We start from the raw sequence: 22,837 nt of genomic DNA, 5'->3' as shown, positions 1-22,837 counted from the left end.
AGAGAAAACAAGTGAGCTGAATGGCTCGGGCGGGGGGAGAGGGAAGGGGATAAGGGGCGCAAGGCCTTTTGTCCCGGTTGGAGGCACGAACCGGGACAAAAGGGGGGACTTTTGTCCCGGTTGGTGGTTCCAACCGGGACAAAAGGCTACGCGGGCATTTTGTCCCGGTTGGAACCACCAACCGGGACAAAAGGCTCCCATTTTGTCCCGGTTGGTGTCTCCAACCGGGACAAAAGGCCCCCGTCCCCCCCGCTGGCCCGGCTAGCCGTTGGACCCGGGACAAAAGCCACCTATTGTCCCGGGCCCAAAGGCTGCCGGGACAAATGGCCAGGAACAAAGGCCTGTTTTGTAGTAGTGGCCGGACCGCCGGAGAGAGAACCTGCGACTGCGAGCGATCGTCGTTAATTTCCATCTCCAAAAGCAGGTTTCTTGTTCTGGCTTTCGGCAAAAGTTGGTGTTAGATAGTATTATCTTATTATTTGGCCAACAAACGAATCCTTTATGTTCGCTCTCAAGTCCTAAAAATTATCACATTAATCAGAAAAAAATAAAAAAATAAAAATTGCTCTCAAGTCCTAAAAATTACCACATTAATCAGAAAAAATAGAAAAATAAAAATTACCCACCACTGCTATTACGATAAAAATTAGCCTAAAATACACATGTGCCTAATTAAAAATTACCCACCACTGCCATTACGATAAAAAATAGCCTAAAATACCCGTGCAACTAATTAAAAATCACCCACCAATGCCATTATAAAAATTAAATATAAAATATCATTTAGCTTTGTATCAGCTACAAACATATACTATTAATAAAAACTAAAGCTAACAATAATCAATCAAAATAAAAAGAAAATAAGAATAATTTGATGCATAATATTATTAAAGCTCAACAAATCAAATTATTATTATAGGTAGATCATATTTGAATTGTTTTAACCAACAATAAGACATAATTTACGAAAATGAACAAGGTGATGTATGGTAACAAATAGTATAATCTTTAAAAAATAGTAAGGATACAACGACATGCAAATTTTTGAATTTTCAATACTAGCCGCGCAAATGCGTGGGCCATACGCCTAGTTTAGATAAAATGTTATACTGTGCTTCAGATTTGATAGAATCATATATATTATCTATCTGCATGTTCATGGTCGGGGTATATGTTCAGTCCATCTATTCTATTGGTAATAAGTGTTCTTTATTTTTGGTGTGGCAACAGAGCTTTAGAACTTTCAGTGTGAAAACAAAGATTCAGACTAAGGTACAGGACACCAAGACCAAGATTAAGAGAGAAAGGTGGAGTATTTAATCCATATCAGTAGCAGCTCGATAATTTTACATATATAAATACATGTTACTGTTGAATTCTTCTTTCTTATTAAAAATATAAATATAAAGCTTATTTAAGATTTGAAAAATACTAATGTAGTGTCAGGTCATATTGGGGTGCAAACTTCGGCTTTTGTCATTGTTCCAAGTTTGGAGAATGCACAACGAGATGAATGTATCCCAAGACAAATTAGACAAGTTTATATTGTAGTTTGTTTTCTTGGGATTATGTCATCAACATGGTTGTTTTGTTAAGCATTTCAAGAAATTCTTAATTGAATTTTCTTGATATATATTGATGCAATATTGTTTGAGGGATAATATGTACTTTTGGAGAATGTCTGAGTAATTTTTTAAGTTTCGGATTGTGCAATGGTTAAAACCGCTTATTTATAATTATTTTAAAAGTGGCTATATGCTTGGAAATTCTAAAATTTCAGAACATACCAACACATATATGATTATGTTTATTCTTCTAGCTCAAGTGTTGTTACATGATTGGTATTGAATGTACCTACGCATATATGATTATGCTCTTTAAGCCAATTAGATTGATGCTTTGTAGAGAATTTGTTTCACCTGTAGCAACGCATGGGCATACACCTAGTGAAATATAAATGCTCACGTGGACACAAATCGTTACAGTAATATATTTTTTAACGTGCGTGTAAAAAAATGGAACTTTTCTATAAAGTAGTAGCAGTGTTTAGGCGAATCTGCTTAGTTTGCTGTAAGGCACATGCATGGCATCCCGTACTAAGGGCGGCTACCACTTCCAAAGATCTGGTCCACCTAGGAGAATTAAGTGTATATATAGTTAAATAAAAGAGTCACGGGGTCTGCAATAGTGTTCTCAGTTATCAAAGTTAAGTGTATGTTCATGTCTCTGCAATAGTGTTGTTTTGTGCTCTCAATGATCAAAGTTATGTGTCACCGTTTTGCAGGTATCTTTATGTTTTTTATTCACAATGTAGAGTACCTTTTGTCAGAGACAACGTGCCTGCTAACTCATAAAAAAGCTGATTACCTATCCCCTGTTACATGTCCCAAAACAATCTGAACCCTGCATCGCTCCCAACCCTTAAAGGCAGTTCGGACGGCTGGATGGCAAGATTGGCGTCTACCCATGTACATTGGGATACTAACACTCCTTTAAAATTATATCTTGGCGAGAGAGATGGAATAAAAATTGTATATCCTGTCCGGTACTATTTTTTCTCCTCAAGTGATAGAGGGAATAAAGTCTCTTGTCCATGGCTCACAGCACCTCGAAGCTCACGCCATAGCCATCCATTATCGCCACCGGGCCTTCGCATCTACTCGAGTCTTCCCTTCATTGGGCGCAATCTGTCACCAGTGCTGCTACCCTTTTCAGTTCTCAGGTACTATCCTTAATCTTCTCCTTATTGTCTTCCATAGTGGCACTGCACTCGATCTAGTTCTTACCAAGGTTTTGGGATTCAATTTCGAGAAAAATTCGGTCCCAACTGAATTGGGCGAATTTCGGTCGGTTTTCGGATAGATTTCTGGAAATATTCAAATTTTGAAGCACTAAATTCGTTTCGGATCCTTCCGAGATGGATGAATTTCGGTGAGATTCGGTCAATTCGGACCGAATCCCAGAACCCTTCTTACTTATAATTATTAAGCTGCTGATCCATATATGGTCGCTACTGGTAAGATACAGATATGAAGCTACGCTTCTGCTCCTGTAAGGTTAGGGTATGTTCTATATTCCTCACCTGATATTCTTCTTTGTACCAGCAGAAAGAAACAAGGACATCAAGTTACACTGCACAGCTATGGAAGAACCAGAGGAAGTAACATTTCAGTTTTTACGAGAAATTACAGATGATTTCTCGAAGGAGCGGAAAGTTGGGGAAGGAACATTTGGAACAGTTTACAAGGTAAGATTTAGGCATGTTTTGTGAAGAATAAGTCCGACCAAGGTACATTAGTGCTTGGAAACAACATACCTGCCTGCCTCGCTACTAGATGTTATCCAAAAATTAATGGACGACTTTTCTTACTACTGAACATGATAACGCAAATCAAATGTGATAATAGTATGCCATAACAAGTAAAACAAAGCCAGTACCAACATTTTACGTATCTTTGACAGGGAGTGACTACAAATGGCAATGATGTTGCTGTAAAGATATTTAAAGATCGCACTTCGGATCTTGATGACAGGCAATTTCGAAATGAGTTTTATAATCTCACGAAGGTAAAACATAAAAACATTGTACGGGTTCTTGGTTATTGCTATGAAACAAAGCAAACACGTATAGAGTACAACGGAAAAACAGTACTTGCTGAGGAGACACAGAAAGCACTCTGCTTTGAGTTTTTGGGCAATGGTACCCTAGAAAATCATCTTTTTGGTATGCTTCTATTCCATTTTCCGTGTCATCGAATAAAATGTTCCTGCATATATTTGTATTTGGTTGACGGATAATGTTTCTGTTTATTATCACTGCAGAGGAATCTTGTGGCCATGAGTGGGATATGCGGTACAATATTATTAAAGGGACATGTGAAGGTTTAAAATATCTTCATAAGGACAGGGGAGAATCTCTATTACACTTAGACCTAAAACCTGCCAACATACTACTAGATGAGAACATGGTGCCAAAGATTGCAGACTTTGGTTTATCCAAGATCTTTAGTGACCAACTACCAAGGACCACACAAAGTCCTTTAGGAACACTGTAAGTCGATTCGTCATGTTAATACATCCTTTCTCTAATCACAAAATCTCTATGTATTATGATTAAATTCGTTGCATTTGATGCAATGCAGTGGGTTCCAGCCAGTAGAATTCATCCACGGAGGTAAAATATCAGAAAAATTCGACATATTCAGCTTGGGTGGTATAATAATAAGGATAGTGTCAGGACCAGACGGCCACTCCAAATATGTAGACGCGCCGGCAGAATTTATTGATCAGGTGACAAATCATATTTATTTTTAATAAGATTAAAATTTTAATCAGATCTATGTCATATTCACATTTGAATGGTACTAGCCCATCTTGACAGCTCAATTTCTCAGGTCCTGAGAAACTGGAGGAAGAGATGGGAGAAATACAGTAATGGTTCCTTACTTGAAGCATGGTTCCGCCAAGTAGAGACATGCACCCAGATAGCATTGAACTGCTTGGAGGATGACAGCCAAAAAAGGCCAGATATTGTCAAGATTATCGATGAGTTAAGTAAGATAGAAGCCATCAATAACGAGGTAATCAACCTGCAGGCTCCCAAGGAAAGAAACAAAACAACAGAGCACAGTGAGATGAAGCCGACAAAGGAATATAAGGTGACCACTGATCAACACCAGCATTCAAATTTTATTTCAAGTTCTAGCAGCAGTGAGAAAGAATCTGACAATCCACAGGAAACATCATTCCATGTTGGAGAAGAACTAATTGTAGGAAGAGAAGGGAATAAGGAAAAGATGGCTTCTTTACTTGGGAGCATGTCAGAGAAGATCATAATCTTTCCTGTATATGGTATTGGAGGAATTGGCAAGACAACCTTTGCGAGACTAATTTACAATGATACAAATTTCAAATATTATTCTCAGGCTTGGGTCTATGTGTCCCCGAGATTTGACTTGTGTAAAATTGGTAACTCTATAATTTCACAGCTATCTGGAAAGGAGAACCAAGCAAATGAACTACATTTAATAAAGAATTGCCTCACCAAACTAATTGCTGGTAAGAATATTCTGATTGTCTTAGATGATCTTTGGGAGAATAATAGAGTTCGACTAATGGATTTGAAGGATATGCTAAATCCTGGTGACAGCAGCAAAACAGTTGTCTTAGTAACTACACGCAGTGAAGATATCGCGAGGACAATTTGCAGTAACATTGAACCATATAAGATTGAAGCCCTGACGGATGAAATGTGCTGGGATATAATTAAACAAAAAAGTGGTTTTCAAGCTAGACATGACAAAGAAAAGTTGGTGGGTATAGGAAAAGAGATTGCCCGGAAGTGTGGAGGTGTGGCCTTAGCAGCTCAAACTCTTGGATCCATATTGCAGTCCAGGAAATATGCGGAATGGGAGAAAGTGATGAACAGTGAAATCTGGAATGAAACGTTTTCAAGGGACGCATCTTTGCCAAATCATGTTCTTGCGTCCTTGAAATTAAGTTATGTGCATATGGATGACTGCTTGAAGTCATGCTTTACCTATTGTGCAATATTTCCAAAGGGTTATAAGATTGTTAAACGCGATCTAATCCACCAATGGATTTCTTTGGATTTCATAAAGCAAACATTACTGTCCTCCACTATGGAGCTCTGTGAGAAGTATATTGTGAACCTCCTGGGAATGTCTTTTCTTCAACATGCAATGTCACCAACGGTGCGTCATCTGTCGCTACTATTACAGCTGCAATTTCATATTGTTTATTTCCTGGTAATAATTGATAGGAAATTTATGTATTACAGCTTTTGAAAATCATGCTAAGAAAATAGAGGGCAGAACAACATAAACTAGCAACATATAGTACTATCTCCGACGTCCATAGACATAAGAGATTTTATAGGATTTAAATTGACATGCGCGCTCGATATATGCTTTGATATCACCTTGTACTAAATAACTGGATCAAGTTTTCAGGGACGAGGAACTCATCGGCACCGTCGAGCAGAGTGCTTGCCGTTGCCGCCGCCCACAAGTTCCAAATCGTCTTTCCCCTGTTGCAAGTCAGGCTTTTATTAGATACAAACTGCCTCCTAGCAGCTGCCCATTACATGGGCCAATTCATTCCTTTCCCACTCGCTTAACCTATACGGTGCTTTTCTTCCTGTCCGGCCTGCTTGGGTTCGTCCTGCTTTAGAGTCTAAGATTCTATTTGGGAACACTCCACTCCACAAAAAATAGCTCTACTCCACCAACTCTATAAAACTTACAGCCAAACAAGTCCAGCTCCACAAACTCTAGCTCCAGAAAAAACGTGGAGCAGGGGGCCAGATCCACATTTTTTGTGGAGTACCTCAAGAGGTGCTCTAAAACGCCAGATTCAGACCTCCTAGTTACACAAACATACCGTTTCGATTAAAAAAAATAAACCCCGACGTCCCCTTCCATCGCTCAGGCCTCGCCAACGCCGGCAGAACTGCGATGCCCCTGACAGACCGGGCTGCTCCCGCCGAATCACGTCGCCCTCGCCGGACTGTGCCACCCCCGATGGACCACGCTATCCCCGCTGAATCGCGCCGCCCCCGCCAGACCTCGCCAGGTGTGGAACCCATGCCTGCACTCGTACCTTGGGTAGGACGCGATAGCGGCCAGGTCAAGTGTAGGGTCGAGATGACAGACTAGAGGGGGGTGAATAGTCCTTTCTAAAACTTAAAATGTTGCCGGCTAAGCGAAGCAAAAGCAGAATTAAACTAATCGGTCTAATCGGTTTAGCCAAGACTACACCCCTCTATCTATAACTTGCACCATACAAAAAGATCCTAATGGAGCAACTAAGGTGCCGGGCTAGGTAGATCTCACCTAAGAAAAAATAGTTTGCATGGTCACACAAACCTAATCACTAGTACTCAAGCAAGAGGGAGTTCCTACTCATACTAGTATGCAAAACACACAAAGCCTAAGCACAACTAGTTCTCAAGAGCAAGGCTACACAAGCCAAACTAGAGAGCTCAAAAAACTTATCTACACAAAGTAAGCAAAGTGACTAACAAAGCTAATCAAGCCAATTAGTCACGCAAGGAAACTACATCTATGCCACAGAAGAAAACTAGCAAGCTACGCAAGCTAACTAATTACAAGACCAACTACACAAGCACAATATATGAGTAAGTAAATACAAACTTGTGTATCGGGGATGCAAACCAACTCGAAGACAAATGTTGACACGATGATTTTATCCCGAGGTTCACTTGGTTGCCATCAAGTTAGTCCCCATTGAGACAAGCTCCAAGGTTGCCGCCGATCCTCTTGCTAGTGGTGACTCTCAAGTCACACTCTCCCGCATGGAGTGCACACACCGAGCTCTAGCACATGATCCGGCCGAACCACTTGTTGCTCTTCAAGTCTCACTCAACTAGAGTTGCTCTTTGCGGTTCCTGCGGGGTGAGCACAATACCCCTCACAATCACTTCTCCGGAGCATCGCACAATCTTCTTGTGGGCTTCACGATGGAGACACAGCACCAAGCCATCTAGGAGGTGGCAACCTCCAAGAGTAACAAGCACCACGAGCTTGCAACTCGATCACCTAGTGTCAATCTCTTGCAATCTCTCAATGCAACGCACTAGAATCACTCACTCGCAATCGGATCACACTCTTTGCAAGCACAAGTGAGTTAGAGGCTATCTAGCACTCCCCAAGCATGGACACTAAGTCCCAAGGGTGCTCAACCCATGAAAACACCGGCCACCACCTCTATTTATAGAGGAAGGCCCCAAACTAGCCGTCACACTCAAATCCCATGAAAACAGAGGAAGAGAACGAGGAGAAAAGAGGAGAGAGGAAAAGGGAAGAAAGGAGAATAGGATGACATGTGGGTAAATTTACAATGGGCAAAATAGTAGATTTCCACCAAATCTTCATGTTTCTTGAGCTAGAGCAACACAATCTGCCAAACACGTACATCGACTCCATATGTTTCTAGAGTTGGTGGAGTGGAGCTAGAAAACTGTGGAGCTGGTGGAGTGGAGCTGGTTTTGGTGGAGTGGAGTGCTGTCACACCAGATTTTAGAAAGAAACTGAATGCATAACTATATATATGCTAGTATCAAGTTTCATCCATATAGTGACATCATCAGCGAATAACAGTAACAGTATCATGAGATAAACAAATAAATGACTTAAAAGTCTATCAGACATATATAGCTTATCCTGGAAATAAAGACTCCAAACTTCACAGGCAATCGACTGGGGTCACGTACGCTTAGAACCGTCTTCAAGAACTTCACACCTTTCTCTTCTGAGCAGCAATGTAAGTAAGCTTGAGTACACTTATGGTTGGTACTCAGCAAGTGTAGAGCAAAGCGCATGATATGCAAAGCTTAGACAAGGAAATAGCTGGCTAATTAAATTGCTTTAAGCACTTTAGTTGGTCACATTTTATTAAGTAGCATAATTACTAGCAAATGCAAGTTTATACCAACCTACAATTAATATAGAGCATCAATATATTATCATCATCAATATTCATCATAATCATATATCATCATCAAGTAACCATAATTTAATTCATCTTCAAATTTAATTAATCATGTGAGGGTCTAGGCCGCTCATGACCGCGAGCTCGGCTGTTATAACAGTTTTTAACAATCTGCAAAGGTTGTACATCTTTACCCACAAGTCACATAAAAGCTCAAAAGAGCTTTAGGCCCAACCATGCTGTACCACACAGGTATTTATCACACTTCCGAGGTGTGACTGCATAGGGACGCTACAAGGCTTTTACAAATATTCTCTAGTAAATGATAGCCCGCTAAGGTTTCAAATCAAAGCAGAGCATAAACCTCCCTAATGGGCATGTAACTTAGCCAAGCTTACTACCCAAGAGGACCGGGCTATACCCCAACGGTGCATCCCCTCTTGCCCTTTCGGTAAGGCCATCATGTACTAGAGTTTCTAATTAATTAGCCAAGTCCAGAGCCATGATAGTCCTTGTGGTTGTGCGGAAAATCCTGGGTGGTCGCTCCATGTTCAGATTAATCAAAGTGGTCTTGGTTTATCATCACCAGAACATAGGTATGAATATTGATAGAAGGTAACACATGATTATTATCTTCACATTTAGTGTAAACCATTCCCAAGTATAGAAACTATGCAAGACTATCGAGCATGAATATAAACCTGGTTATCAAGGCATGATCAATGAAAACTAGTCATCCTTAACATAGGACCCATCAATATTATAAAGCATGCAAGCATAGCCTAACTATAATATGAGCATGTCATATGGTTATTAGGACTGAAATTATGATCAAGAATACACATGCATTTAATCCATAGAATAGCTGCTAAGGTAATCATCATCTCTTGTTCTTGATATTCTTGATAGCTCTCGAGCAACGTTCCTTCTACTCATAGCAATCATCAAGCATAGGAACAAACATGCAAGCAACAAACAGATTCAACTAAGAACAATACACCAAACAAAAGGAAAGCTTTAAAAGAACAAGCTAAACAATAGGGCTCGTCACTACGGTCACCAAAGCGTAGGAAATGCTGAAAATAGAGCTACGGTGGAAAAGATACAGCTATCAGAAGATTTATATTATAAATGAAAAAGAACTATATGCTTCATTTATTTTAAGTAAGAAAATACATGTAATGAACATTTCAGAGAAATATTCAGTATTGGAATTAATTAAAATTATACTTTCACATTAAAAGACAGGTTTAAGCTTAATCAATTTTATTTGTAAATGTTTATGTATAAATTATACGAATTAAATTATTAGCTTTGAAAAGTGCAACATGAGAGAACATCTAATCGAATAACGTCATGTCTCGTGTTGGACCAAACAAGTTTTATTAAAAACACACATGTGTTTGTATTAATCAAATTAAACATTTGTTTATGAAAGATCGTGGTATAACTCTAAATAGCTTCTAGTTATGAAAGACTAGTGTAAATAGACATTAACCAAATTAATATTTTATTAATTTTGAAAGCATGAAACTTGATCAAACAGCGTTGTTAAAATAAATATTATGCTTATAGAAATCTAACGCATCAAGATCGAGATTGGAGCTAAAACATGGATTCTATGAGCTGTACAAAGGTTTGAGGGGTCTAAACACGATTAACTGGTTACTTCATGGCTTGGCACTTGGCAGAGAAGATTTGCAAGACACATCCAACAGTTCTCATAAAAAGGATAAAGCTCGAGTTCAGATCTGCAAAACTTCATGGCTGGGGCTAGATTGAGGGCATTTAACGTTTGGAGGGGGTGTACTGGAAAACGGTAAAGACTCAGAAGAAATCTAATTAATCACAGACTTCCTTGACGGCCTAACCGCAAAAGCTTCAAGAACTCACAGCCATGGTGGATGGGCAGCTCGGCCGTTCGGCTCGCTAGCGTTTCGGGGCGCAAGAGGCTAGGCTAGGTGGGGGAATAGGGAGAGGAGGGCGAGGGGATCACGGAGGTGTGCTCACCGGCAGCGAAGTCAGTTGGAGGCGGCCCGGCATCTGAGACAGCGGCCGGCGTCCATGTGTTCGCTGTGGCAGTGGTGCTTTGGTGGTAGAACGACGACACGAACCAGAAAAACCGGTTCAGATTGGCGAGGGATTCGTCATGGCACTTTCCGTTTGCTCCCTCGGTGCCCTAGCGCGGTGAATCGAAGTGGCGGCGGCGGTGGTGGTTCCCGCTGATTCCGGCGGCGGCGCGTGCGGTGGACGAGCACTCGAGTAGTGGCGAGCGGCAGGTTGGGTAGGGCGCAGGTGCGGCTCGGCTAAGGGAAGCACATCGTGACATCCGTTTGGTCTCTTTGCCTCCGGCCAAGGCGAATTGGAGTGGCAAATTGCCGGCAGTCACGCCTCCACTCCGGCGATCCATTTGCTGACGTGCCACGCATGTCAGGGTTGGGCAAGGCAACGGAGGAGAACAGGATCATGAGGGCTCGCGCATGTGGCTATATAGGCGCAGGAGGCTGGGTGTGGCTTGGCGCAGAAGCCAAGGATGGCCGGCGACGACGGTGCGTGGCATGAGCGTCTAGGAGACGTAGGGGGCTCCTATATGGCTTCCGAAAAATAGATAAGCGATCCATCTATAAAGCCCACTGAGGTCCAATAACAATTTCATGGAGTCGAGGATAGAGATCTGAATTCAACAATTTCAAAAATTGGATTTAACATTTATGAAAAATGGATCAACAATTAAAAATAGTAGATTCAAGCATCTTCAGAAACACATACACCACCTTCAACATTTTTTATCAACTATTTCAACATCTTAAGATAATAGATTCAACATTTATCAAAATATAGATCAACAATTTTTTTAAAAAAAATTGCCACATCTTCTGTGGCGGCGACGCACGCCTGCGCTAGGCGGCAGCGGGATGCCCTGGTCGGGCACAGCGGCACTCTAGCACGGGAGAGGTGCGGCAGCTGACCCCAGTGGCGCACCACCGTGGAGAGGCGCGCAGCCGGCAGCATGGATGGCCGCGACGGCACGAGGCCTGCCACAGGTGCTGCAGCAGTACGTGGCTGGCTGCGGGGCACGCCGGCAGGCCACGGGAGCAGCAGCGCAGGCAGTGGAGGGCAGCGCGGCGGCGCGGTGCGGCGCTTGGAAATGGCCGCCGGTGGTGGCGCATCGAGAGGAAGGAGGAAGGTGGCAGCGCAAGAGGGAAGGAGGAGCGGCGGCGCATAGGGAAATTGAGACCAGCAGCAGCAGCTAGGGTTGAGGAGATGATTGATAAAGATCCGACGGACGAGATTGTTTGCACGAATCTCAAACACTAGAAGGTGGGGAACAAAAAATCTTCCGGAAGATGTACAGGATTGGCAGGAGAGGTAGGCGAGGAGGAATAGAGGGAGGAGAGGTGGGCGGGGGTGAGGAAGCCTAGTTGGGCTAGGCCTAAGTTGGGTTAGGCCCAAACCGAAAGGAAATGGTTTCATTATTTTTTCTGGGAGACATTTCTAGTTCAAAAACAAATTCCAGATGAATTTCTAAAAAATATATTTAAACCAAGAAAATTATCTCGATCCAAGAACAATATGAGTGATAAAGTTGGATACAGTGAACCCAAATAAAGTATTTGGAGCTCAAGAAAAGATTTTTAAAGCCTTCTAATGAATGGATTTGGTTGTAGGAAAAAGAGAATAAATTCCCATGAAAAGCTGGAAAATTCTCAGGAAAGATTTGGTTGACCTTTGAACGTATTTTGAAAACTTTGCACTCATACTCTGTTGGCGCCCATTCAGGGCTAGCACACGATAGCACTTGCACGTGCAGCGCGCAGTGATGCTCCTTGCAGCGCCGCGGCACCAACCAGTCAGACCGGTCTCGTCGGGGCAGTCCAACGAGAATCCAACGAACGCCCACTCGGGAGGGACCCCGTCGGGGCAGGCGCGCATTGGGTTGCTCTACGCTCGGCAGGCCAGCTAGGGTGTCCTCAAACTCCATGGAGACAAAGGAAGAACAGCATGTCGAGATTGGAAAAGTTAGGGTTTGGATAAAAGGTAAAGACGATAAAAGTAATAGATTGGTTTTGTATTTGATCGATTGGATACCCTCTATCGGCCATGGCATTTTATATTTATAGGGTGGGGAGGTCTTGCCCCGCAAGAAATCCTATTACAGATCTAAATCTACAAAATTCATAGTTGGACTCGGATTCCATGTAGACCGGTCTGACCGGTCAGACCCATCGGTCTGACTGGTCAGTCATGCCAGACCGACTATAGACACTTCGACCGGTCAGACCACCTAGGGGCACCAGTCTCATCCGGTTGTTATCAATTTTGGTCGTCAACGTATGCCCTCCTGTTTTTTGGCAAAGCTTGTGTGCCCAAAAAATATTCTTCTGGACCAAAATTATCTAAGAGCGATGATTAATAACGCATCGGCCACATATTTGTTCTAAGGGCAATAAAAACTATTGGCCATAATTTGCTTCACTTCAAACTGATGATGAAACAATTTGCTTTGGCCACCATACTTTCTTCATGGTTGTTGATCTCTTTGGCTCGACCTCCGCTTGTTGCTCCATTGACTCTTGCTCACGTATGCGTTGCAGTCTCCTCTTCTGGGTGTGAGATAAGCCTGAGGGACACCACCTCGGTTGTAAATACTTGAAATCTTTCTTCATGTCTTTCTCACCCTCCTTGCTGCAATTAAGATCTCTTTTGACCAGATTGTTGCTAGTTACAATCGATCTTTGTGAGGCACAATTTGGATATATAGAAGGATATTGAATATATATTGCATATGCATCCTACTATAATCCAAAGGTGTATAATAATAAGGATATGGCTAATACCATGGGGCAACTGGTAGTATAGCATAGTAGCACAATTACCTTGACATGGACGAGGATCCGATTGCTCACAAGATCTTGATGATGACACATTCTTATCTTCGTTTGGCCGTCTCTTCTGTTTCATGGCGGCTCCCTCCTCATATTTGGACAAGAGCTCCTTGAAGCTCGGCCTTGCTTTGTTTCATGCTGTGAAGGAACTTGCTTTCAGATCCACTGGACACACTGGCCAGACCGGTCTGGGTACCGGTTAGACCGGTCGCACCGGTCAGACCACCTCTGGAGCCGGTCAGACAGGTCAACTTACTGTCGGCCTCTTTCTTCTCGCCTTGCCCCCCAGCCGAACTTGGTTGTGCTTCAACTATATCATTTGAAGTGTGGTCTTCATTAGTGACAACCTCATTAACGAAACTAGCCGATGTTTCTTCAACGGTCGGTTTTTCTTTGCCTAGTGTCAAATCTAATTTTTTGTTCAATCGTCCATCTATTTTAACACGATAGACTTGCTTGATCACCTTGTGCTTCTTTTTCTGTACAGACCAATTTTTATGATCAAAATGGTCATTATTGGTAGGTGATGACTTACTAATATCCAGCTCCCTATAAGTAATACAATTTGGGCATAAATATATAGAATGAAGCGGCATATATAAATTATGAAATCATGGTGGCAAGTATAAGGTATACTAAAATAAGTACTCCATGGCATACTCATAGGTGATCTATATGATGAAAACGACATTGTCATAGGAGCATAATTCCATTGCCGATTCTGATCATGGAATTTCTGCTTCGGACTAGATTTTGCTTGCTTGGAATTTTTAAGCCGACTAGAATCATTGACATTCGTTTGCCTTTTGAATTTAGCCGGAAGCTTCTTAGAAATATGCTTCGGCTTTTTCTTTTAATGCTTGCTATGACCTTTGGCTTGAATGGTTTTCCAAACACCGATCTCATGTTTTTTTGGCTTAACCATCCTAGGTTTTGATTTATTTTGCAAAACCTTGGAAGAAGCAGTTAGACCGGTCTTAGAATCGGTCAGACCGGTTTCGTCGCAACCGGCCTCTTTATCTTTGCCTTGTTGCTCCCCGAGCGTAGAAGTATACAGTTTTTATGCTCACGCTAGGGCATTTTAGGTCAACAATTTCGGCTTGAAATGGCCGAATTTCATCTTGACCAGTAACATTCGGCACAGTTTTGCAAGGATTAATAGCCGGCTTTTCAATAACCGACATTTGAATAGCAGGAACTGAAATTAAACTATCTTCTTCATCAATCAAATTCTTGACAATACTAGATAGAACATCGGATAAAGTTTTTAAGGATTGCATCTCCATCAATATGTCGATGGTGGATGGTATCTGCCACTCCTTTATCTTCATGACTCCTTCCTCTGTTGTATGGCAGCATGACAAAAATAGACTTTTGTCTGCTCTGTCGTATCCTCACCTATACTCCTCAAGCAGCTTATCATGTGATATCATATGGCTAGGGTGTGATGGATCGGCCATAATAGCCAGATTTTCGTTCCCCAGCGGAGTCGCTAAAATATGTTGGCACCGATTCAGGGCCAACACACGATAGCACTTGCACGTGCAGCGCGCAGCGATGCTTCTTGCAGCACCGCAGCACCAACCGGTCAGACCGGTATGGTGGACCGGTCGGACCAGTCTCGTTGGGGCAGCCCGACAAGAATCCAACGAACGCCTGCCTGGGACGGACCCCATTGGGGCAGGCGCACCTTGGGTTGCCCTACACTCGGCAGGCCAGCTATAGGGCGTCCTCAAACGCCATGGAGACGAAGGAAGAACAATATGTCGAGGTTGAAAAAGCTAGGGTTGGATAAAAGGTAAAGACAATAAAAGTAAAAGATTGGTCCCGTAAGAAATTCTATTATAGATCTAAATCTACAAAATCCATAGTTGTACTCGGATTCCGTGTAAACCGGTCAGACCGGTCATACCCATCAGTCAGATCGGTCAGTCATGCCAGACCGACTACAGACACTTTGACCGGTCAGACCGCCTAGGGGCCCCGGTCAGACCGGTCTCATCCGTTTGTTGCCAATTTTGGTCATCAACATAAACACAGGATGCACTTTAGCATGAATGCAACACTTCAATAAGACAACAAAAAACATATTCATTTAATCTTGGAAATTGTTTGTTTTCCTACATTAAATATCCTTGTAATTAAACAGATGTTAGCAAGGTTTTAAAAATTCATGAAAATCGTTGAATTAATGTTCTCTCTAATCACATCCTGAATCTTGGATTTCAGGGTGTGACAAGTGCTACCAAGCAGGCCCTAAGTCTTAAGTGTCCGTGACAAGTGGGTTTCATTATATGTGAGGGGTGATTTATCCCCATAACACCCATCAAGCATAGTTACTTGGTAACTGTGCAATAAAAATGTGCGTGGAGATTGGCCTTATAGTAGGAGATTTGGTTTTCTTCTTCGTCTCTTGTTCTCCCGACATTTTCATGGACATGGCCTTGATTCATTCGTAGAAAGTGGTGGCACTACATGGATTGTACCCACCTTCTGGGAGGGGGTGGAGTCATTATCTTATAGCGAGGTGGCGCTTGAGGTGGGGAGGTTGGTGGTGTCGATGGCAGAGATCAGGTCGATGCCTCGGCAATGTAGGACCAGTGACCACTAGGCGGCCAGTAAAGTATATGGTAATTTTCATGTCCTGCCCCAAGGTTGTGTTGTGATATCGTCAATTGAGATGTCAGCTTAACTGTAGAGAAGCTTCTGCCACCGACTATGTCCACCAAAATCGACGCAGAACCTGCAGGCACGGGGATGCTGTGCACCATCATCCCTTTCGTGCAAGGATAAGAGACAAACCCTTAGCAACATCAAATTTTGTGGTCCTATCATGCATGACCATACTTTTTGCAATATAGCCTTTTTCTAAAAAATATTCATGTTTAGAACCTTGGGCGACGTAAACTCATTTTTGGACCCTGGGGTCGGCGCCATGAATTATAGCACTGAGGCATGGCGTCGAGGTACTTGCCATGTCGGCACCACCTCAACAGCTCTAGGAAACAGTTGCGGGTGCACACCTTGGCGCCACGAGTCACGGCGTCTCAGTGCTGTGAGTCATGGCGTCGACCCCTGGGTGGAAAGATAAGTTTAAGTCACTCAGGGGTCCCAACACTACTAGATAACACGCCAAAAGTCCACCCCAAAGGTAGCATAGGTACCGGTTCATTTTCATACCGGTACTTTTGGGGTGGATAAAACCTACGGATGAGCCTCAGGTACCGGTTGGTGGTTGGTAACACCAACCGGTACCTAAGGCTCTCCATAGGTACCGAGCGATAACTTTTACATTAGTACCGAGTGGTACCACCGACCGGCGCCTACCTTAGGCTCGTCCATGGGTTACTTCAAAAGTAAAATATTTCCTTCTCAATCACAACTGCTGCGTAGGTGAGATGGTAAAGGAGCAACATGTGAGACAAAAGGTTGCGGGTTCGAATCGCAACCAAAGGATATTTTGCGTGAATATTTTGGTACCGGCTCGAACTTTGACCCGGTACCTAAAAGAGTCTTAGGCATCGGTTCCTTTACCCGATGCCTGAAGATGGAGACAAAGGTCCCAGTTTCGGGGTACCGGTTCAAAAACCGGTACCTAAGGACTCTTTTCTAGTAGTGAAACATGAAAGTGTTTTGGGAAAAGGATCAAATTGCAAAAAAAAATATCAGCATGAATGAGGAGCTTGCATGCATGAAGTTTCAAGTAAATTTCTACTTACAAGCCTAATATTCACTAAGAAATAATATCATGAGGCTTAGTGGTAAACAACTATTGAATTTACATTTGCATTTCTCATATTTTTCTAGTGAATGGTTGTCCCTGAAATATAATGTGGCCTGATCTGGTATATATTTATAGACATTTGGTATATATAGAGATGTTATACAATTTAAGTGTTTAGAATCCTGACACTACTATATTTACATACTTTTCATGCAGACTTATAGAGCGTATGGTGAACATGACACAGTGTTCACGATGCATGATCTGGTGCATGACTTGGCAACCACACTCCTCGGTGAAGAAATTCTGGACCAGAGTAAACAAGGCTACACTGGGGGGAGCAGCTGCCGCTTTGCATTGCTCACTGACTGTAGCAAGCCACTGGAGTCAAGCACGACTTCTCTTGCCATGCTAAGGGCACTGCGTTTTATGGACTGTCGGGATTGTGAGGTACATGGATCTGCATTTTGTGCTGCCAACTCCCTTCGAGTGTTGGATTTAAGCGAGTGCTTCATAAACAAGTTGCCAGATTCTATTGGTCGAATGAAGCAGTTGAGGTACATTAATGCTCCAAAGATCAAGGACCGAATGATTCCAGAATGCATCACAACGCTCTCAAAGTTAAGGTTCCTCAGTCTTCGCGGGTCTTGTTTCATCCTAGCATTACCAGATTCGATTGGAGAAATTCAAGATCTGGTGCATCTTGATTTATCTGGTTGCTCGGGCATAGAAGAACTGCCAGAATCATTTGGTGACCTTAAAAGTTTGGAGCATTTGGATTTTGCAAATTGTCAAGATGTCATAGGAGTATCACAATGCCTGGCTAGATTTACAAAACTGCAATACTTGAACTTATCTAACTGTGAAAATGTTGGACAGCTACCAAAAGCATTGGGCAGTCTCACAGAATTGCAATACTTGAACTTATCCAAAAGCTCATACCTTTTAGGAAACGAACTTGACGAGGCAGAGTTTTTGGGCTCCCTGACCAAACTCAAATATCTGAACCTATCTGCAGGGAAAGAGGTGGACATAATGAGGTTGCCTGAAGCTTTAGGTAGCCTCACTGAACTCAAGTACTTGAACTTATCACGTCAATATAGGCTGAGAAAATTGCCTACATCATTTGGGAATCTCTGTAACCTGGTGCACCTTGACTTGTCAAGATGTTATTATCTTCGAGATGTGTCAGCAGCTCTCAATGGGTTAACCAAGCTCCAATATTTGGATTTATATGCGTGCTCCTCTCTTGCACGTGGCATGGAAGGGCTACAAGAAGTTTTTGGTAATCTCAGTGAACTTCGACATTTGAATTTTGGCAACATTTATCAGAGTCTTCTCTATCCAGATGAAATAAATGTTCTCCTGGAGCGGATCTGTACTCTCACTAATCTTGAGTATCTGAATCTTTCTCAAAATGATACAATGTCCAGCATACCTGAAACTCTTTGTAACCTCAAGAAGTTACATACACTAGACCTTTCGGGGTGCCGAAGTCTGCGTAGGCTGCCAGTAAGTATATCTGAAATGCACAGCTTGAAGTTTGTATACAGGAGCGGTAACTTGGGTTGGTCCACGCTACCTCAGTACAATACTGTTGATGGTGAATGCTTTGTGTGCGAGTATGACGAAGCTGATTCTTTGGAGATAAGAAGGCTTCAAAATGTGAAGTCGGTAGAAGAGTTACAGGCAATGAAGCTCGTGGAGAAGACACATATTAGAAGCTTAAGTTTAGAATGGACAGGAGCTGTGAGTAGATTTGTGGAGGACGCAGAAGTTCTGAGGGAACTAGTGCCACCACACAGTGTTTCATTCTTCTGCCTACAAGGTTATAATAGCATCAGTTTTCCATCCTGGGTTATGCGCATTGGTGCTTATTTACCTGGTCTGACCACTATGGAAATGAACAACTTGCCCAGATGTGGTAGCCTGCCAACACTTGGTCAGTTACCAAACCTTCAGAACCTGCGTATCATACAAATGCACAGGATTAAGAAGATTGACGTGCACCTGTACGGGGGGTCAAGAGCATTTCCTCGACTTGAGAAGTTCACCATAGATGATATGAAATGCCTAGAAGAGTGGGACACGGAGGACGGTTTGAATGAGCCCCCATTCCCATGCCTCAGTTCTGTAGAGATAAAACGCTGCCCAAGGTTGAGGATCAAACCACATCTGCCACGAAGTATAAGCAAGTTGAGGGTACACAGTAGTGACAAAGTAATGTTGTCGTCACGGGGGAACAGAGGCCTCTTTCTCTCAAGTCTTCACGTGGAATGCTGCATGGTGCCTCTGGGTCACTGGAGCTTGCTTCGCCACCTCCGTTCCCTCGAACATTTAGAGATTGCAGAATGCAGCGACATTACATGCTGCTCAACGGATTTCCTTCAAGGTCTCACGTCCCTGACTGTGAGAGGTAAAGAAAAGTACCTCACTGGGGGTGGTCACGAAAACTTCTTGCTGCCTGTCCTGACGCTGCCGAACTGGCTGGGAGACCTTACCTCTCTCACAAAACTTAAGATAAGTGACTACAAGTTTGTCATGGTTCTGCCAGGCACCATACAAAAACTCACCCACCTGCAAACTCTAATTTGCACGAGAATGTTTTCGCTGCCGGAGTGGTTGGGAGACCTCAGATCTCTCACGAGACTTGGGCTAGATCAGTGCTGGCGCATCGAGACTCTGCCAGACAGCATACAACTACTTACCTGCCTGCAAACTCTAGAAGTGAAATTTTGTGGAAGCATGGTATCGCTGCCAGAGTATTTGGGAGACCTTACATCTCTCATGGAACTTAATATAATATACTGCAGTCGCATCGAGACTCTGCCAGTCAGCATACAACAACTCACTCGCCTGCAGACTCTAGAATTGATCAGTTGCAAAAGCATGGTTTCTCTGCCGGAGACGTTAGGAGACCTAATTTCTCTTACAACACTTCGGATAATTGATTGCGAGGGCATCAAGTCTCTGCCAGTCAGCATACAACAACTCACTCGCCTGCAGACTCTATGTGTGAGCAGTTGCAAGGGCATGGTTTCTCTGCCGGAGACGTTAGGAGACCTCATTTCTCTTACAAGCCTTTGGATAGATAATTGCAGGGGCATCAAGTCTCTGCCAGGCACCATACAGAAACTCACCAGTTTGCAGCACCTAATGATTGATGGATGCCCTGAACTAGTTCAGTGGTGCGAATTGGAGGAGAACAAGATGAAGCTCGCTCATATTATAGACAAGGTAATAAATAGAGTATAGCGGTGTGGTAGCAGATTAGTGTCTGTATAGAGGATCGCAGATAGCGGATGCTATAGCAGATGTTAAATCCAAATAGCGGAATTTAAAAAATTAGAAAAATTTTAGAGTGTATTTAAGCAATTAACATTAATTTTGCTCAAAAGTGTTTTTACTTACCCATTACATTTTGTTGTACAAGAGCCAATAAAAAATTAAATAAATGGATATAAAGAAGATACATAGGTACATATTAGCACTAAATTCTCATATTAATGAAAACAACATTATTTGTCAGCTTATCATTCTTTATTACTTCCTAAATCGCCGTTTTTCAACTTTCTTATTACTATCACTTAATCCATCTTCATTGTCACTTTAATCATCAACATTGCAAAGTGCAGCCTAAAATCAGCAATAGCGGCCCACTATAGCGGATGCTAAATGCAATAGCGGACGCTAAGTCCAAACTTGTTGTTTCGGGTCTGCTACCTCGTAGCGGTAGCGGTAGAGGTCAGCTACTGCTATAGCAGCACTATTGTGGGTGCTACCAACGCTATTTAGTATCTTACATACATATGACTTTGTTTTTTAGGACTTTTGACGGAGACTGCCAATTGATGATGAGTCAGAAACTGATGAAGAATCAGGAAGTGGTCATGAAGATCCAGTAATTGATGAAGAGCCGGAAAGTGGTGTAGAGCAAGAAACTGGGTCAGAAACTGATGAAGAATCAGAAAGTGATAAAGATCCAGTAATAGATGAAGAATCAGAAAATAAGGAAGAACTAAAAACTGGATTAGAAGGTGATGAAGAGTCAGAAAGTGACCGAAGTGTCAGGAAGTGGCAAAGAGTTGGATAACGAGGACTTCGAGAGTGATCGGGGGGAAACATAATCCAAGTGCTGCAATGCATAGTTCAGAAAGTGTCTTTTCTGGGGAAGTCAAAGAGGAGCCCCCTACTTAAATTTTATTAAGACAGGAATGCAGTTGTACATCAGCAAAAAAAAAAGAAATGAAACAATATTTTTGAAAAAGATAATAAAGAGGATAAAAGAAGGAAAAAGAGACAAAACTGACAAAGTCCTATTGTAGTTTCCTGTGTCCGTTGTTGAACCCAATGTATCAGATTGTCTCTTCTCTTACTTGTTATTGTTCTGTTTCCTGCAAGAGTTTTCATTATTCTCGAACAGTTTCTCAAGTCGCCTATGCTATTTATTTAGCACCATAGTAGCAAACAGTGTTTGAGTACAATTTTGTATCATTTGATTCATTTCCCACAAATTTTATGAATTGCCAAAATGTAATCCCCACAATTCAATCTCCACAATTCTGTACTTAGTAATATTGAGGAACGAGAGTACTCTATCCTGCTTGTGATGAGTGAATTGTCAACCGTGCGGTGTGATCGTGCGCTTGGTCTTTGGATTGCAGGTACACGGACGTCAAGTGTCGACGGAGAGTTGCCGTGGAGGAGCTCGGGCCGGGCGGCAGCCGTGGCGTCCACTCCTGGATCGAGGGCGCAGGCGGCGACAGAAGGCGGGTTTCTTGGTTTGCGCCACAAAACCAAGGAAGCTGACGGCGGTTGAAGACGCCAAGTCGTGGAGGCACGGGCGTCGGTCTCGGGACTGACGGAAGCGACGGGCGTCGACGGCGTCTAGGGCCTCGCTGCGAGCGAGGAGGTGACGGGCGTCGGGCGGCGTCTAGGGCCGTCAGAAGGCCGAGGCGGGAACGGCGTCTAGGGCCACGGCGTGGAGGCGGGAATCTTCCCGCGCGTGGAGTTTTGGCGGTTTTCTCAAAACCGGCCACCTACCCGGGTTTCGCGGACTCCCCAAAAACCGCGAACCGGATCTTCATCCACACGGCGGCATCGCGGAGAAGACTTCGACTCGAAGAAAGAACCTCGACCGTCGGATGAGTCCTTGTATCTTTTTCCGGTTTTGCCCCTACGGGCTTTCTAGTGTCTAATAGAGTATAGGGGTAGTTTAGTCTTTTAGTTTAGAGTTAGTGGGGGATAAATATCTCTCTCCCTCCCCACTCTCTCTCTCTCTTTTCCAGAACTGAACAAATTCCCGTCACCCCCTTCCTGCCCCTCCCGCGGTTCCTCTTTTCCTTGTTTTTTTTCTTCCCCTAGGGTTAGGATTTTGTGATGGATCTTTGAGACCTGGTACTACAAATCGATGGGAAAGGAGGCCTTCTCCTCCTCTTGTCCTCTGGGAGGTTGATTTGATTCGATTTTGTCTCTCCGGTGTTGGATTTTGGTTTGGTCTCCCTCTGTTGTTCTTGCGCAGGAATTTTTGGTGCTGGTCGCTGGGCTGTTCTTGGCACAAGGAGCAGTGCAGGTCCAGGCGATCTGGTCCCTGGCGCAGAGCAAGTCGCCAGCAGCCTGCAGCGGTGCGAGGCAGGGAGGCAAGCAACACAGGCATCTGACCAGCACCAGGCCAAGTAGCAGCTGGTCTTGGCGCAGGGGACAGATGAGCATGTCCTGGTTCAGCTCCAAATCCAAGGTGAGCATCGAGTTGAGT

The 22,837-nt window shown here is 43.2% G+C and overlaps 1 protein-coding gene across 4 annotated transcripts; it reads left to right on the top strand.

The window, feature by feature from the left end:
- The first annotated feature begins 2,385 nt into the window (after positions 1–2,385).
- On the top strand, positions 2,386–21,484 carry LOC120643809 (putative disease resistance protein RGA4). Of its 4 annotated transcripts, XM_039920282.1 has the most exons (9): positions 2,386–2,722; positions 3,108–3,247; positions 3,463–3,724; positions 3,823–4,051; positions 4,143–4,290; positions 4,395–4,658; positions 4,737–5,714; positions 17,299–20,319; positions 20,909–21,484. In XM_039920282.1, exons 2-9 carry the CDS (start codon positions 3,143–3,145, stop codon positions 20,915–20,917), a joined length of 5,016 nt encoding a protein of 1,671 aa, XP_039776216.1. In that variant the 5' UTR covers positions 2,386–2,722; positions 3,108–3,142; the 3' UTR covers positions 20,918–21,484. The 4 variants fall into 4 exon arrangements, with proteins under 4 accessions (XP_039776216.1, XP_039776215.1, XP_039776214.1 ...); XM_039920281.1 differs by having other exon boundaries at positions 3,105–3,247; positions 4,395–5,714; XM_039920280.1 differs by having other exon boundaries at positions 2,387–2,722; positions 4,395–5,714.
- Positions 21,485–22,837: the final 1,353 nt, after the last annotated feature.

Source organism: Panicum virgatum, chromosome 8K, assembly GCF_016808335.1.
Source record: "Panicum virgatum strain AP13 chromosome 8K, P.virgatum_v5, whole genome shotgun sequence".
Taxonomy (NCBI): Eukaryota; Viridiplantae; Streptophyta; class Magnoliopsida; order Poales; family Poaceae; genus Panicum; species Panicum virgatum.
The sequence above is the reverse complement of the archived record's forward strand: the minus strand, read 5'-3'. Positions and strand labels throughout refer to the sequence as shown.

Coding starts and splice junctions, on each gene's coding strand:
- LOC120643809 (XM_039920281.1), top strand. CDS start 3,143: ATGGAAGAACCAGAGGAAGTAACATTTCAGTTTTTACGAGAAATTACA. Junction 3,248..3,462: donor CATTTGGAACAGTTTACAAG/GTAAGATTTAGG, acceptor TATCTTTGACAG/GGAGTGACTACAAATGGCAA. Junction 4,291..4,394: donor CGGCAGAATTTATTGATCAG/GTGACAAATCAT, acceptor TCAATTTCTCAG/GTCCTGAGAAACTGGAGGAA.